This window comes from Homarus americanus, unplaced genomic scaffold (genome assembly GCF_018991925.1).
Source record: "Homarus americanus isolate GMGI-L3 unplaced genomic scaffold, GMGI_Hamer_2.0 scaffold42391, whole genome shotgun sequence".
Lineage (NCBI taxonomy): Eukaryota > Metazoa > Arthropoda > Malacostraca > Decapoda > Nephropidae > Homarus > Homarus americanus.
The window spans coordinates 133,857-152,052 of NW_024744462.1; the positions used below are offsets into that span (position 1 = coordinate 133,857).

Here is an 18,196-nt window from a genome sequence, read left to right on the forward strand (position 1 = left end):
TGCCATATTAATAGTAATTGGGTAGTTTGCAAATCACACATAGTTAAGCTTGTGGGAGTTTGAGGAAATTTAAGGGATTCGAGAAAACTTTTGAAATGTTACAACTATGAATATTTTTTAGAAAACTTTTGGTATTTTCGAAAACATAAAAAATACCTTGTAAAACAACTTAAGAGTTTCAAAAAATTCAGTCGTATTTTACACAATTTTATGAAAGAATTGAAAAACTTGGGATATATTTCACAACACATCAAATATATTTCAGGAAGATGTAAAATATGTTTATACTAACGACCTCACCCCCACCCTTCCACCCCCCCTCACCACCCCCAGCAGAATACCAGGGAAGAGAAGAAGTGAAAAAAAATACCAACTGTGTATTATTATTAAGCCTTGTGTATATATGTGTGTATGTTTGGAGTCGTAGTGTATATTTTGCGTGTAATTTGAGTTACAGTGTATGATTCAGCTTGGTAAACACGGTGTATACTTTGCAAATTTGAGTATTACGGTTCAGGTTGGTATATATTAGCGTGTTATTATTCACTTAGTATACTGTGTATGTTGAGTATATACTTTTAAGCTTGGTATATACTGTATATGTATATACACGGTGTATTATTAGTAAGTGTTGTGAATAAGTGTGGCTATTGTGATTCACTGTTTCACTGTGTATATTGTGGATGTGTATAGTTAGTTGTGGCTATGAAAAAGTACAGGTGTGTATACTTTCTTGTGTATTATCTTAGCATTTTCTTGTCACTGTCTACACCTTTCATCACTCTCCCTTTCTTTATCATTTCTATTTATTCCTACCTACTTTCCTTACCCTTCTTCTCACTTTCTTCTATCTACACATTGCATTATTTCCCATTTGTTATTTCCCCATTCCTTCTTAGAACACTCCATTCCATACAAAAGTGGAACAGGACTAAAAAAAATATACCGAAAGAAAAAAAAATAATATTGAGGAATAAAATAAAAAACAGATTATGAGAAAAACTGTAGTCATAGTAGTGAAATGTATGTATGTGTGTATGCATGTATGTATGTATGTATGTATGTATGTATGTATGTATGTATGTATGTAAGAGTATGCGTGAGTAAATGTATATGTGTCTGTCTGTCTGTGTGAGAGCAGTGTAGAGGGGTGAAAAGGGCAGCGTATAGGACTGTCAGTTCATGACAAAGATATGACCCAAGGGAAGGAGCCCTGAGCAGAGGTAGGGCTTCGTAGGGTAGGAGGGACGAGGTGAGGGCCCTGGATGGATAAAGAGATGGGAAGGATGGTTCAATATCCCACCCTCTCCTCCCCATAACCTATCCACATATCCATCCCCCTAGACGGTAAGGATAGAGAAAATGGATAGGGGTTAGTTTATGGATTTTAATCTTTATTACTTATTCTCCTATCAAAGGACGGTAAGGGAATAGGGAAGTGGGACATAATACACCCTATCCACCTATCCAATTGATCTATCTCTCATCTCTATCCCCTGTTGCAGCCACACATCAGAGATAGATAGAGAGAGGAGGGGTGTGTGTGTGTGTGTATGTGTGTGTGTGTGTGTGTGTGTGCGCAGGGTAAATTCGTCTTTCTTGAATCATTGGTAAAGTGGTGAGTGTGTCTACTACTACTACTACTACTACTACTACTACTACTACTACTACTCCTACTACTACAACCCTCCTCCATTTCCTTATTTTCCTTTCCCTTTCTTATCGCTCTTTCGTTTTCCATTCTCCTCCTTCCTTCACCCTCTCTCCCTCTACCTCCCCCTCCCTTCCCTCTCTGGTAAAATAAATGGGAGAGTGAGGGATTCATATACTAGATCTCTTTCCCATCCCTTCCCTTCCTTCTACTCTCCCCTCCCTTTCCCCCTCTACCCATTCCCGTTTCGCCCCTTTCTTCTCCATTTCCTCATCTTCCTCACTTTTTGCCGTTCTTTCCTTTTCATCTCTCTTTCTCTCTCGTTCTTTCTCCTCTCTACCTTCCTTCCTCCTTCCAATTCTTCCTCTCACTCTCTCTCTCACACAGACACACGCAAGAGGTAAGACAGAGAAGGGGAGATGAGAGAGAAGAAGAGAGAATTAGTGAGGGAATAGATGAGGGTATATGAGTGGACAGAGAGGATAGGTAAGTATTGGTGGGGGGATAGAGAGAGGGTAGGCAGATAAGGGAGAGTGAGGAGAGTAGCCTGTGTGTGTCTGTGTGCGTGTGTGTGTGTGTGTGTGTGCGTGGTAGAGAGAGCTCCCAGAGTGAACGCAACAATTGGAATAGATTTATCGATGAGACCAAATTCTTTTTCTTTTTTAACCCTCGCTGTAAGACGTACTGCCGCGGGTATATACAACATAGTAAACACCTCTTGTCTGTCTGTCTGTCAATTATCGTCCCTACTCTTTTGGTTATATATTAATTATGTGATATATTTATGTTTTTGGTATATACTGTATATCATTTATGTGTTATATCTGATATATTTTGTGTGTGTATGTCAGGTGTTTCACACGTGTGTGTATACTGTATACTATTGTGAGTATATCTCTTACCACTCACTCAGAATACTGTTGGTTATACAGTATACTCTTGTTATATCAGACAGTAACGTAATATATTCTCTAGGTATAACCATCAATAAAACCTTTGAATGATAGATTAAGTTTCCATTATTCTCAGCTTCAGCGTTCTGTTGTGTATCAGTTGTATATTTATTTTGTTTTATTTTTTTTTTTGCGTATGTTTGAGTTTATAAATTGAATATTGTATTTTTTTTATTTTGGGCGTTTTTGTATTTTGTTTTATTAATGTTTTTATTTTAACCTTTTGGTGTTTTTATTTATTGTTTGTTTTATCACCTGTTTGTTTGTGTGATTTTTACCTGTGTTTTTTTTTAACCTTTATTTGGTGGGTTTTTTTGTACCTATACGTTCGCGTTCTTGTCTTATTTGAGTCTTTTTTAACTAAGTTTTCTAGGGTGTTTTTCTTCTCTATAATCGCGTTTTTTTTCTTTTCATTTGTTTCATATTTCAAATTTCTTTTGTTTATTATTGTTTTCTTTTATTTCAATTTTCTTCTTCTATTTTCCTTTTTCTTCTTATCTTTCATCGTCTTCTTCTTATTCTTCCTCCACTATTATTCGTCTGAAGTGTGGGACGATGACGAGCTGACGATGAGAAGGACGAATAATTGACGATAAAACGACGAGTACCCGAAGAGGGAGGGAGGGAGTAGAGGAGGAGGAAAGGAAGGAGGAAGGAGGGAGGAGGGTAAAGGGGTAGAGGGGGAGGGGAGGGAAAGGGGGTAGGGGGAGAGGGGGGTGGAAGGCGGTGATACAAGGGATTTCGACAGGTGGGTATACGTGATTGGCTGCAGGTGTGGGTGTGGTCATGACACTCATTGCCACACACACACACACACACACACACACACACAACACAACACACACACACACACAATACACACACACACACACACACACACACACTTACAGGTATGGACAAATCAGATGTGTGGATGTTGCAGGTGTGGGTGTTGTAAGTGTGTGATGGGGGATGTCAGGTGTGGGTGTTAGGTGTGGATGTAAGCAGGTGTGGGTGTTAGCAGGTGTGGGTTAGCAGGTGTGGATGTTAACAGGTGTGGGTGTTGTAAGTGTGTAATGGGGGATGTTGTCAGTGTTGTGTGGGTGTTAGCAGGTGTGGGTGTTAGCAGGTGTGGATGTTAACAGGTGTGGGTGTTGTAAGTGTGTAATGGGGGATGTTTCAGGTGTTGGTGTTAGCAGGTGTGGGTGTTAGGTGTGGATGTAAGCAGGTGTGGGTGTTAGCAGGTGTGGATGTAAGCAGGTGTGGGTGTTAGCGGGTGTGGATGTTGACAGGTGTGGGTGTTAGCAGGTGTTAGCAGGTGTGGATGTTAGCAGATGTGAATGTTATCAGGTGTGAATGTTATCAGGTGTGGGCGTGTTATGTTTATGATGTTCAAGGGATCAAATGTTGTATAGCGAAAAGAGAGATAAATAACACGAGACTAAATTTAAAGGTTAGGTTTGGTTAGGTTAGGTTAGGTTTGGTTAGGTGAAGGTTAGGTTAAGGTTAGGGTAGGTTAGGTTAGGTTGGGTTGGGTTAAGTTAAGGTTAGGTTAGGTTAGGTTAAGGTTAAGGTTAAGGTTAGGGTTAGGTTAGGTTAAGGTTAGGTTAGGTTAGGTTAGGGATAATTAACAAGGTGCGTTGTTTATGAAGTTTATCTGATATTTAAGAAACATTTCACCGGCTGGAAAAATTAATAGTAAGCAGCATTTTATTGACTATTGCGCAGTCAAGTATAGACGCAGCTGAGAGGGAAGATTTTGCATTACGTTACTTTTAGTTAAAATATGTTACGTTTTTGTTATTTTTCGTTGCGTTAATAAGGTTTGGTTAAGTTCATATACGTAGGCTATATTTACTCATTAATCATTCTTACTGTTGACATCAGCATTTTCTTAATTACGTGGATCATTACTCCGTCAGTGTGAACGTTATCACGTCCCGGTAACGTAAAATATACTCCGGCACTTATTAACACACTACACTGTAATAACAGACGCTGTACTCGAGAACCCCGGCTGAGTGAGATTTATAGCCAGTTCCTGAAGGGGGTGCAGCGGCTGAGTGGACACATAGCTCGCCTCCTGTCCTCCTGGTCGTTGGTTTGACTCCTTGTGATCCGAAGAAAAAGGGGTTTCGTCTCCATTATACTATATCCGCACCGCCTCTAAATAATCCTTATCCTCTAGGAACCATTTTCACTGAAGGATCTGAAACTAACGTCCCATGAGAGTTAAATTGTTGTTCTCCAAGAGTTAAATATATAAAATATCGTCGCGTCATGACTCAATATAAAATTGTTTTATGTATGAGACAAAAATACTTAGCGGACGCCATTACTCAACCGAGACAACAGCGGCTCCTAATGTACTTTGTGGTGGTAATTGATATTGGAACTCTAAATTGTGGTAGTGATGTTTGTGGTGCTGTGACACGTGAGGAGTGGTAGGTGTGTGGTGATGGTGTGTGTGTGGTTGTGTTGGTGGTGGTGGTGTGTGTGTGTGGAGGGGTAGAAGGTGTGGGAGTGGAGGAGGATATGAGGGTGGGGGGGTGTGGTGGTGTATTTTAGAGGGGGTGTTGGAGAGGGTGTGGGGGTGTTGGAGGCGAGGATTGGGGGTTAATGTACAGGGGAGGGGGGTGGGTGAGAGTTGGCATCTAGTGTGACTGGTGTAGGAACATTGGCAATAATAATAATAATAATAATAATAATAATAATAATAATAATAATAATAGTAATAATAATAACCACAATAACAATGATGATAATTATATACCGTTCAAAATTCCACGAAAAACAATAAATAAAAAAAACTCGCTGCGTTCATGATGACTGTCATTAAAAGAGTCAGCGCTCGTAAATATTGTCCCACGTGGTGCACAGTTTATGACGTGTTTCAGGTAACTCACTTGCTCACTCACCCATTCGTTGGCTAACTCACTCATTCGCTATCTTACTCACCTATTCGCTAGCTCACTCTCCCATCCGCTAAATTACTCCACCATTCGCTAATTTACTTACTAATTCGCTCCTTCACTCATTCAGTCTGTCAGTTAATCACTCACTCACTCACTCACTCAATCACTCACTCACTCACTCAATCACTCACTCACTCTCTATGTAACTTGGCGTTGAGACAAGACGTCGTCCCCAAAATGGTTATTGTATAGTAATGTTAAGTTTTCTGTAATAATAATAATAATAATACTAATAATAATAATAATAGTAATAATGCTAGGGAGGACCATCACCCTATAGTCTTAGACACCCTATAGGCAGATAGGTTAGTGGAAATAGGCGCCTGTACACTAGGGAGAACGCACACTCTATAGGGAGGTAGGATAGGGTATATAGGCCCGTGTAGGCTATAGGGGGAACTCACACCCTAGCCTGAACACCCTAGGACGCACACCCTAAGACACACACCCTAGGACACACACCCTAGGACGCACACCCTAGGACACACACCCTAGGACACACACCCTAGGACACACACCCTAAGACACACACCCAAGTCTGGACAGTCACATGAACCAGACGCCGTCACCCTCCGTCACAGCCGTCACCCTCCGTCACCGCCGTCACCTTCCCTCACCCTCCTCACTTGAGTCTTAAATCACCTGTTTGGCGGACCATCAAGACCTATTAATATTACCTTATCGGCCCGTAATAGTATTTTCGTTATTTAGTTATATTGTCTTTCGTCGTTCTTGGAAACTGTAATTTCTAGATCAGGTTGAGGGTTCTTATTTGACTTGGTTTACAGAAGGTGACGATTGATATTAGTAATAATAATAATGACATAAATAATAATAATAATGATAATATTTAGCAGTATACGTACAGACAGAATTTCATTTATAATATACTCTTTATATTAACGATAATATTCCTTATTATGAAAATAACAATGACTGAATCTAATTATTTTCGGCAATGATAATATTATTACGATTATTTTTATTATTATCATCATTATCATAAAATAATAATAATAATAATAATAATAATAATAATAATAATAATAATAATTGTAATAATAACAACTATTTATTTCATTATTACTCATTCTTTTAATTATAACAATGATGATTACAATAAAAAATATGGTAATAATAATAATAATAATATTAATATTATTACCGAATATAATTAGATTCAGTCATTATTCGTCAGCTGCAGTTTGATTTAGTTTATATAATTATGTTCTCATACAACATTTCTAAATAGTCACAACAGGTAGGAAATATCTCCCACGTAGATAACCTCTTAGAGACACCTGACCTTCCCTGGACAGGTACACAGGTAAGGTTTATTCTAATTTATATTTGGCTTCTAAAATGATTGGTTCTAAAATGCCACCAGACACCGCCCACCCGCCATGAAGGACTACCGGCCCTGGTGTGGGTGGTCATGTACCGGCCCTGGTGTGGGTGGTCATGTATCGGCCCTGGTGTGGGTGGTCATGTACCGGCCCTGGTGTGGGTGGTCATGTACCGGCCCTGAAGTGGGTGGTCATGTACCGGCCCTGGTGTGGGTGGTCATGTACCGGCCCTGGTGTGGGTGGTCATGTACCGGCCCTGGTGTGGGTGGTTGTGTATACCGTCTATGGTGTCCGTTTCTGTCTCAGCGGAACTTAATAGACACTGACAGGTATTAGCGGTCTACCTTTTTTGTGATCGAATGTTTGATCGTCTCCACCCTCCCTCCATCTCCACCCTCCCTCCATCTCCACCCTCTCTTTTTCTCCACCCTCCCTCCAACCATCTCCACCCTTCTTCCCTCCATCTCCACCCTCCCTCCTTCCCTCCCTCTCCACCCTTCCTCCCTCCAATTCCACCCTCCCTCCAGTTCCCTCCCTCAAATTCCATCTATCTCGCACCTATACCAGAGACGCCTAACTTTATAAGGAAGGTACAGCAGAATCCCCAGAGATGGTAGGCCGCGTTCAAGAGGCAGGTCTTACTCTCTGGGGGTAAGCTGGCCGCCACCTCCAGGCCAAATAGGCAGTGTTAGTTCCCCGGGGTATATAAGCAGGCTGTCAAAACCTCTAGTAAAGGTAGGCTGGCCTGCACTCCGTTAAACAGGCCAGAACCCCAAGGGAAGGTAGGCCGGTCTCTTAAGCAGGCCAGAACCCCAAGGGAAGGTAGGCCGGTCTCTTAAGCAGGCCAGAACCCCAAGGGAAGGTAGGCCGGTTTCCGTTGGGAGAAGCGGGTTAGAGACCCTAAGGGAAACCAATCACCGTAGGGTAAGGTGAGGCAGACTGACCGAGAAATGACAGACAGACAGACAGACAGATCTCCATAATTCACCAGACAACCCAGACACTCATTCATACAGACATAAACAAAGAATAAAAATAAATAAAAATAATCCCACGTATCATAAATAATCGACTAAATTTAAATTGAATAAAAAAAAATCGCTTAACTCAATGAAACAAAATATAATTGAAGGGAAAAAATTAACATAAATTATTCGTATACTTCTCTGATAGGGAGGGAGGAGGGTGAGCCGTTCTTGAAGGTAGATTAATTAATTCTCATTACAGTAGGAATTAATTTCATATTCTTCACTTATATATAACTTTTATTGTTACTTATCGTTTCTATTACGTCTAAATACCATCCCGGATCCTTATATAAGTAACTTGTATCCACTTTACTGTGATATTGGATCCTTTGTGTGTGTGTGTGAGCGCGTATTATAAAGCATTGGATCCCTTTGTCACAGCGGTCATAAACTTATTCCTCGACCTTATACAAACAATATGGTACGGTAATCACTTTGGGCTTTTCATGTAATCTAATTTGGGATCCTCATGATATGGGGAATTGGATCCTACCCTGTCATAGGCTTCGATCCCCTCTTCCTCCCCTCCCTCTCCTCCCTGCCTTCCATACTCCCCTATCATAGGCTTCGATCCCCACTCCCTCTTCCCCTCCTCTCCATACATTACATCCAACACTCAGTACCGCGCTCCAGGAGGATTGGATCGTGTGTCAAGTCGATCGTGTTTTGAAGTTTATAGACCAGAGTTAAAATCTATTGTTGTTGTTTTTTCCTGGTGTTTATAGTTCATGTTTGGGGTGGTATTACGTGGTATGGTTTGAGTGTGGTGTGGTATGGTGTGGTTTGATGTGATATGGTCTGGTTCGGTATGGTACGATATGGTGTGGTATGGTCTGGTGTTTTCTTGTATATTATGGTGTGGTTTGGTGTGGTGTAGTTAGTATGGTACAGTGGTTATATGGTGTGGCTTGGTGTTGTATATTTTAGTATGGCTGGTATAAGACTGATATTATAGGCCTATGATCAGTGTATAATTTATCTCGTGGTTGTATGGTTGTAGATATTGTGGTTATGGCGGTATGGTTGTTACTTTTGGGGGGATTGTTATAGAGTAGTGGTAGTTATAGTGGTAGGACGAGAATGATCATTGTGACGGTGGTAGTTGTGTTGTAAGAGTGATGGTTATAGTGTTAAAATTGTGTTAGTGCTATAATGGTGGTTAAAGTGTTAGAATTGTGGTTGTGATGCTAAAATTGTGGTTATGGTGATAGTATAATTGCTGTGGTGCTAAAGTAGTGGTGGTAGCGCATTACTGGTTGTTATGATGCTAGAATTGTGGTTACGGTATATTACAATAGTGGTTATAGTGGTAGATGATAGTTGTACTGTTATAGAATACTAGTTATGGTGTTAGTAGTGTTGTAAATGGTGGTTGTTGTCTTATGCTGGTTGTTGTAGTGTTGGTTGTAATATCAGAAATAATTAATATGCTTCAGGATCGGTTATGAAGGTAGGATAATAGTTGTAGATATGTGATACTTGTTGTGTGGAGAATTGTGGTTTATTGAAATGTTTGTGGTAGTTGTGGTTGTGGGTGTCAGTGGTATAAGTGTGGTTGTAGAGATGGAGTTGTGGGTAGTAGTTGTGGTTGTAGAGATGGGTTGTGGGTAGTAGTTGTGGTTGTAGAGACGGAGTTGTGGGTAGTAGTTGTGGTTGTAGAGTATAATGTAAAAAATATATCGACTGAGATGATGATGCTTGTTATATAATGAGTTAAAATATAATGATAACGTAACTTCATAATATAGACAATGATGATATATAGATAGGCCAGGTATATAATGTACTGTGTTTATATTACTTAATTTGCATATTGCATTGTTAAGAGACCAATTCTCCTGTCATCAAAAATATCAAAGGAATGATGATGATGATGATGATGATGATGATGATGTTGATGATGATGATGATGAAACAGACAGACAGACAGACAGTGTGATGGAGACTTGAATGGTGAGGAAGGTGAATAGAGGAACGAACCTCATGAATAAATGTCACTCACAGTTACGGCGACATTTAGATAAAGAAGAAGAAGAAATCACACACACACACACACACACACACACACACACACACACACACACACACACACACAAACACACACACATAATATATCAATAAATTACATGATAATGCTGGAGGAATAATATGAGTGAGTGTGGGTGTGTTAACGTTGTTTTGATGGTGGAAATAACATACTAATTTACGACTGTTGTGTTGGTTATGTTTATGAATGAAGGGAGAGTTTTTCATGAGGGAGGAGATGGTGATCTTCAGAACATTAATAATACATTAATAATATCTTGTGAATATAAAGAATGACTTAATGTAAATATTCAGCGGAGTAAATTCTTAATCTTGTGAGACGTTGTTTTTGTTGATGTTGTCCCCAGACTCGTCAGCGTGACGCCTACAACAGATTCATCAGTAGATTGTTAGCTAACACAAGTTGTATGATGGTCTACACTTATAATAATTATCATCGTAAATTCTTATATTTTCTATCACAAAGCAATGACATTATATATATATATATATATATATATATATATATATATATATATATATATATATATATATATATATATATATATATATATATATATATATATATATATTCGGTCTTGTTATATAAAATTATGTAAACGACACTACATAAATAGGACAAATAATATTTACATAAATTTTACGTAATAGAAGTAATTACTTTTAACGTTATTCCTACACTAATACATCAGTAAAGAGTGTAAAATGATTCTCAACTTTCTGTATGCTAATTATAGTGTCGGTCGTTTGTGCGATAAATACATTCATTTCCGACCTGAACTTATTACTCTCTGAGGGTGTTGGCAGGACGGGGACGTTCACTTTGGCCTCGTGACGGCGGTCCTACAGGGCTCCTACAGACACACGAACAGCAACAACACTAACAACAACAACAGGAGGGTGGAGGGCGGGTGTGAGGGCAGGTCCCGAGGGTTTTATGGCCGCCCGACGAGGTGGTCGCCGTCGGGCGTCAATAATAATGTGGCCAGCCCCTCCAGCGACCCTCCACCACCACCCTGACGCTACTGACGAAGGCCACACACAACTGAACCAACTTCTCACCTGTTATGGGCGCCAGAGCTGACAGATGATGGGCCATGGCGGCTGTACGTTCTAGGGGAGTGAGTCCTGCCAACCAGGGCAATGGGGCGCCACCCATGTGGGGCAGCATGGCTCCCAGGGCAGTGCCTGGACCAGCTCCCCCTACTGAGGGCCTGTGAGCAGGCACCCGGATGACACTGCCAGGGCCTGACATCGGCGGTAGGGAGGCGTGGGACCCCAGACCGACGGCGACGGCAGCAGCGGCGGCGCTCATGGGCGGCATAAGGTTGAAGTGCGGCAGGAGGCCGCCGGCGCCCATGAAGGGCATGTGTGTATAGGTGAAAGGCTGGAAGGGCCGCGTGTCGCCGTCATCATCGTCACCTTCTGCCTCGCTCCCGGCGCAACTTAACCTCTCACGTTCGTCCCCCTCACGCTCCCTCTCACTGCGTTCACTGTCTCTCTCACACCGTTCACTGTCTCTGTCACTGTGGCGGCTACGGCGCTCCAGCTCGGCGGCGTAGCCACCTTCACACTCGCGGTCGGACTCACTTCCCTCCTCCAGTAGTCTGTGTCGCAGCGCTGCCGCGCGCCCCGACGACTCCAGCAGCGAAGATATGCTGAAAGATAGTCTGCCATGCTGACCCTTGGGGCTGCGGGCGTCCCCGTGACGGGCGTGCAGGGCCTCATCCCTGCTGAGGTCGAGCGGGGAGCTACTGCGGGCGCGGGCGGGGGAACCCGGCGCGGGGGAAGTCTCGCGACTCGAGGCCCCGTCAACGGTTATTTCCTCGTGGTCCTCTGCTGACATGGCGGTCATCCTGGTCGGCCGCCGCTGTCTTCGTCTCAGGCTGCCACTACCGCACACCTCCGCCTAATCTGTATTCTCCATTACCAATGTCCTCTTGGGCTCCCAACATGCTCCCATCTTGGCATGCAGCCGCGCTTACGAGACCATTAAAATCACAACCGACATAACAAGATTTACCTTCACTACAAGCCAAACTCAAACACGGAATGCATCAAATCCATCTTTCAGGAGCCATTTTCCTTCACTCAACGATGATTGGCCGAGCCTTAAGCCCCGCCCCGCGCTCCCATTGGCCGGCTCGCCGCTGTCTCCGCCCACCATCGAGCGTGTTATGGACTACTGAACTATAATTAGAGTAAATTACATCAAGATATTAATTCAGTTCATTCCATGCTGAGAAAATATTAGGAGTGAGCGTAATTTAATGAAAATGGGTGACTACTTGTACCTAAAGGGACAATCATTTTGAAATTCTTCTGAATTTTGTTGGCAACTACAAATTAAGCGGCTGAAATTCCCATAACCGGCCCCATAATTACGTGTTATTTGGAGGTTTTCCGCGAGCCCAATGTGAATATTAAACAGACATTATCGAAACATATTGGAACAGACTCTAATAATGAAACTTGCTCTGATATGACCATTGTTTTCTCTTTTCTTAGCGGAGAATCACCTTAATCAACGTTCTAATTTCTGATAATTGGCTCCGAAACTGGAGTCGGTCCCCGAATATAAAGACTCCATGAATCACGTCTGATGACACACATTGCAGGTGTAGTCTCTGCATGCGAACACTCTATCCCTGCAACCTGCACGGCAACTCTTTTTTTCTCTCTCTCTCTCGGTCTCTCTCTCTCTCTGTCTCTCTCACTCCTTTTTTCTCTTCTTTTTTGCATCTGTCTGGACAATTTATGGCCAATGGATATGTAATTGAATGTGATGTCAAAGATATCTGTCAAACTACAGCTGGAAATACGATTACTACTTGCTTGACAACTTCCTCCGTACTGTGGGACTTTGACAGGAGTCTTGACTTAGGAATGTTGATAACAAAGTATAGTGGTGGGCCTCTGGTGGTCAGTGCTTGGGGTAAAATACGAGGGTGTTTGTCCTCTTGAGACAGACAGACACTCAGGCTACGATATACACGCTGATGTGTTTAGTCTAGGACGTGTTACAGTTTTACTACATAATTTATACATTATTTGAATTTACTGTTACAATGTGGTCATCAATATCCTCGAGGCAGAGAAATGCCCTTGGGAACCCCACAGTTGTCAGCCTACAGCGTTTCTCCCGAGTGCTACCGCGATACAGTACAGCTTTTACATTAGATAAGGTAAATAATACAGTGTAAGAAGCGGATCACCTGACGTCTAACCCCCCTGGCTTATTTCACCTGAAGCTTAACCTAACCTAACCTAAATTAACCTTGGTAATATTTCTTGAGTGGAGGGAAAAGTATATATATATACATATATATATATACAAGTTTTAAATTAATACACTTGTGAGACCCATAGTGCATTATTGAGTACTTTGGAATACATACATACATACATACATACATACATGCATACATACATACACACACACACACATACAGACAGACATACACAGCCGTCATTATATAATCTGTATCTCGCTCGGTGTGTTTCATGTAGTAAGGACGTCTACCCTCTCAAAGATGGCTCGATAGTGTGAGTTATTATAGTGTGTGTGTGTGTGTGTGTGACTCTACCTTTAGGTTAGTGAGTAGGGTCAAGATCTTATTTTATTTACATTATTTTCTATATTTTTTTGTTTTGTTTTTTCATTCTTTCTTTTTATTTATTTTTTTATTCGTTTATTCTTCTGTTTTGCCATTCCATGTTTTTTCACTTTTTGTTTTTGTTTTTCCATCATATTTTTTTTTATTATTCTTGTAATTTGTTATTGCTTCTTAATTTCTTCATTATTTATTCTTTACTTCTTATACCCTTCGTCTCCAATTATTTTTATATCCATCTTCTGTCTCTATACCATACCATTATTCCCATTCCTGTGGTTCATATTTATTCCTCCTCCTTCTTTTTCTTATTTTTCTTCTTTCTTCCTTCCTCCTCCTCCTCCTCCTCTTGTCTGGAAGTTATAAGTAAACGTCTCAGAAGAAGGATTCGAGTCGCGATTTCATATTTCGGGCAGAATCTTGGCAGGGACAAAGAATCTTTTTAAATTAAACATCATCGAAGGCAAGAAGATTTTTACAGGGATTTTCTAGTCGTCGAGGAAAAAGGCTCTCACGGGGGGTAAATTCTAGAGAAACCCAAGACCTTTTGTTTGTTTATAGCCAAAATAACAGGGGCTTTTGTTTGTTTATAGCCATAAAATAGCAGAAGCTTTTGTTTGTTTATATCCAAAAATAACATAAGCTTTTGTTTCTTTATAGCCAAAAATAACAGGGGCTTTTGCTTGTTTCATTAGAGCCAAAAGATTTACTGTATTATAGGCTATGGGATATAATCTGATATAATTGAAACAAAACAAGATTTATTTTTTAATTGTAGGTAAAATTGTCTCTCCTGGGAAAAATACTAACCCCCTAAAAAAACTTTAATTAATCCTAGCCAAAAATTCTAGACAGATTCACTCTACCTAATAATAATAATAATAATAATAATAATCCATAGTTCTATTAGCCTAATCTTAACTAACAATAACTACTTTAAAGGCAGTTACTAAACATCTTCTTCCCCCACCCATTACCCCACCCTCCCCCCACCCCCTTCCTGCCTCCTCCCCCTTCAAAAAAAAATCCCCACATTGTATGATTTTCACCTTAGGTAAATCTAACCATGTGAGATGATGATTATAATATTTTCAGGAGAGTTTCTTTCTTTCTTTCTTTTTTCTTTTCTTAAAAAAACTGAATACGACCACCAAATTCAATATCCCCCACCCCCATCTACCCTTCCTGCACCTCACCCCAATTACCCATCCTACCTAACAATCACCCCCCCAACCTATATGCATTTCACCTCTAATTTCAATTTCTGGGACCCGACTTATGTTTTGGCATTCTGGACTGAAGCAAAATAATATTCGCCCGCTCGGTGTTTTTACCCAAGCACAAACACAATTACACCATCGGATTTCCCGCTCGGTATATAACATGTTTTACTGTCCCTTAATTATATAAAGAGGTGTGTGTATATACCTATCATAATTATACATCAATTGTAGTTATAATATATTCTTAGAAAGGTGTTTAACGATTATAGGTGAGATATATAGTATAATATTATATTTAGAAAATTATATTAATGGATTTTTTTTATAATTAGTATAGTGAAGTTTGTTTTTATTTAAGATTAGGTAAATATTGTAAGCTATAATTTTTAATGTTGGGATAATGGTGATTTTTAACTGCTATCAATATTAAGACTGTAGCATCTTCGTGTGTGTGTGTGTGTGTGTGTGTGTGTGTGTGTGTGTGTGTATGTGTGTGTGTTTGTTTACTGTTTATCTCTATTTACGTTATATCTAATTCCCCTTTATCCATCTCTTATCCAGCTTTCTCGACTCTCTCTCTTAATCCCTTCTCCAATTCGCCGTAACCCGGGATAATCACCTCGGAGAGAGAGACATTAAAAAAAAAATATCCCATCTCAGGTTTCAGTAATCCGTCAATCCCAACGCCTTGCTGGACACCTTCTCCACGAATCCTGTATAATCCCTCTCACTTGTTTTGTCGACCGGGTTATAGGATTTTTTTTATTATAGGATTATATAGGATTTATCTTGTGGGAGTAGTGATTAGTGGCTAGGATTAGGTGTCTTGATTTATTTAGGATTTATGAATTTATTAATCTAATACCGTATAAATCCTGATATAGAAATCCCACTGTGATTTATCTTACAGGATTTATTCTTTGTGTATGAGTAAATAGGTGTTTATTCCTTCTGTGTATTGGATTTTTTCTTCGTTGGGATATTAAATATTTTTTTCTTAGCTAAATTGGAAAAAATAAATTAATGGAATAATTTTTTTTTATTTATTTCTGAGATAAAAAAATAAATTGGAGTTTATTCCCGTAACTCATAAGGTGAATAAGTAAAGATAGTGATTTTTAGTTTATTTCTTTCTTTAGATTACAAACAAAGTACATAGGAGTTTATTCCATGTGTAAAACTAGCTAATAAAGAGAATGAATTAGTTTTATTTCGTTATTCTAGTTTTTTAAAATAATGCGAATAAATTGGTGAGTTTATGCCACGTGTCAGGTTAGCTCAGGGTCGACAGGTCCGTTAGGTACAAGGAGGGTGTTCTGCCGAGCATGTAACGAGAGGGTGGTGGAGCGTGTGCGTCCACCCACCCACACCCACCCACCGAAACCATCCATCCAACACCCACACGTCCTTTCACCTCCACCCACTCAGCTCCTTCTTCCCACCTACTCCACCCACCTTCCCCACCGTCCTTCATCCACCTCCCCTCACCTCCCCACACACCCTATACACATCCCACTCTCCCCTCACCTTCCCATACACAGTCCACACCCTCCTATACAGCCCACACAATCCCACATACTCTCCCTCTTTCCCTACAAGAATAACAAAATTCAGATCAGAAAACAAGATTGGCTCTCTCTCTCTCTCTCTCATTAACCAACCAGCTTCCCCTTTCTTCATTTATCACCCCCCCCTACTTCCTCCCTTTCATTCATCACGTTCCTTCCCTTCCCTCCTTCATCCCTCCCTCCTCTCCTTCCCCTTTCATTTATCTCCTCCCTAACTTCTTTGTTCCTTCCCTCTCCTTTCAACATTTCCCTCCCCCTTTCATTTTATCCTCTCCGTTCTGCTTCCCTCATTCACCACCTCTTGCACTCTCTCCACATTCATCGCCTCCGCCATCTTCCCTCATTCATAAACCTCTTTCTCCCTCTTCTTCATTTATTTCCTTCTTCATACCCACCTTTCTTCCCCCACCTCCATCTTTCCTCTCTCACCCCCACCTCTTCCCCCCTCCTTACCTCTCCCTCACCTCTACCTCTCCTCCCTTACCTCCACCTCTCCACCCTCACCTCCACATCCGCTGGGCCAAGGTAATTACCCAACCAGGTGATACCCAACACAAGAGGACACCTGTTGTATGCCAAAACACAACCACCCTGTTCAAATGTGTTCAAAATTCCCTCCACACTTGATAATATTCGTCTTCTGTTTATCTTTCGTAAGCGGGATTAGATAAAGGTTCGTGATGGTGATTTTTATTGTGAATTTGAGCAACAGCTTGAGAAGAAATACTGATCGAGTTATAACTTGATTAAATGAGGAAAAGAGTAAAGACTTGACCCCCAAAAAAGTAATGGAAAAAAAATATGAAACAAATAAAATTATGATTAAAATGTTCGTAAAATCTCAAAACCCCAAAATTCCCAAATCCCAAAATCCCAATCCATCCTTTACCTAAATGACCCTAAAGATGATCCCATATATTGTCAAAAATCCGTCCAGGGAATGTAGTCCATAACTGTATATTTGCTGCCCTTGTGTGTGGGTACAGTGGGTCCTGAGGTGGGTATTGAAGGGGTAGAGGGTAGGTAGGATGGGTAAGGGTATAGATTGATGGGTAAAGAAGGGGTAGGGAAGAAGGGGGGAGGTAGAAGAGGGGGATAAAAAAGACTGTAGATGATGGATACAGGGGGAGGGGAGATAGGAAGGGGGGAGGAGGTGGGTGTTAAGGTGGGGAAGAGATAAATGAAGAAATTATAGGGTCTGTCTCTTCTTTCTCCTCCCCCTTGCTCCTCCTCATTTCCTCTTCCTTCTCACCCTCTCCCTTCCTTCTCACCTTCCCGCTACCTTCCTCCCCTTGCCTCCCTTCCTCCCTCTTTACTTTTAAGACCCCCTCCTCACTTATTCCTCAGTTCCTCTTCCCTACCTTCCTCTTCCTTCCTTCTCTCCTTTACCACATTCCTTACCTCTTCCTTTTCCCCACATTTTCTCCCTTCTCTCTTCCCTTTCCAGACCTCCCCTCCTCTTTTATTACCACCTCTTTCCTCTCCCCTTCCCAACCTTTTCTCTCCCCTACTCCCACAAGCTCCCCTCTCTCTCCCTCCCCCCCACAACCCCTCCCTCCCCCACAACCCCCCCTCTCTCCTTCCCCTTAACATTCTTCTCCTTCTCATCCTATTCTCCCATGTATTAAATTATTCCTGTATCCTGTAACCATCCTGTAATTAACCCGTGTCCTGTAACTTACAAACAGACATAACTAGTTTACAAACATTAAGTCACCCTTTGTGTGTTTTTGGTGACGGGGGTTAAAATGACCTGGTTGGTTTAATTACTGAGTAAATGGCTAGTTCTTCTCTCTCTCTCTCTCTCTCTCTC

At 41.0% G+C, this 18,196-nt stretch overlaps 1 protein-coding gene across 2 annotated transcripts in view; it reads right to left on the reverse strand.

Moving 5' to 3' along the window:
- LOC121877917 (T-cell leukemia homeobox protein 3-like) overlaps nt 1-12,014 on the reverse strand; it is a 117,573-nt gene extending 105,559 nt beyond the window's left edge. For both annotated transcript variants that reach the window (XM_042383875.1, XM_042383874.1), the window contains exon 1: nt 11,041-12,014. In XM_042383875.1, the coding sequence (XP_042239809.1) occupies nt 11,041-11,833 (793 nt within the window). In that variant the 5' untranslated portion in view covers nt 11,834-12,014. The remainder of the gene's footprint in view (nt 1-11,040) is intronic.
- Between the last annotated feature and the right edge of the window lie 6,182 nt (nt 12,015-18,196).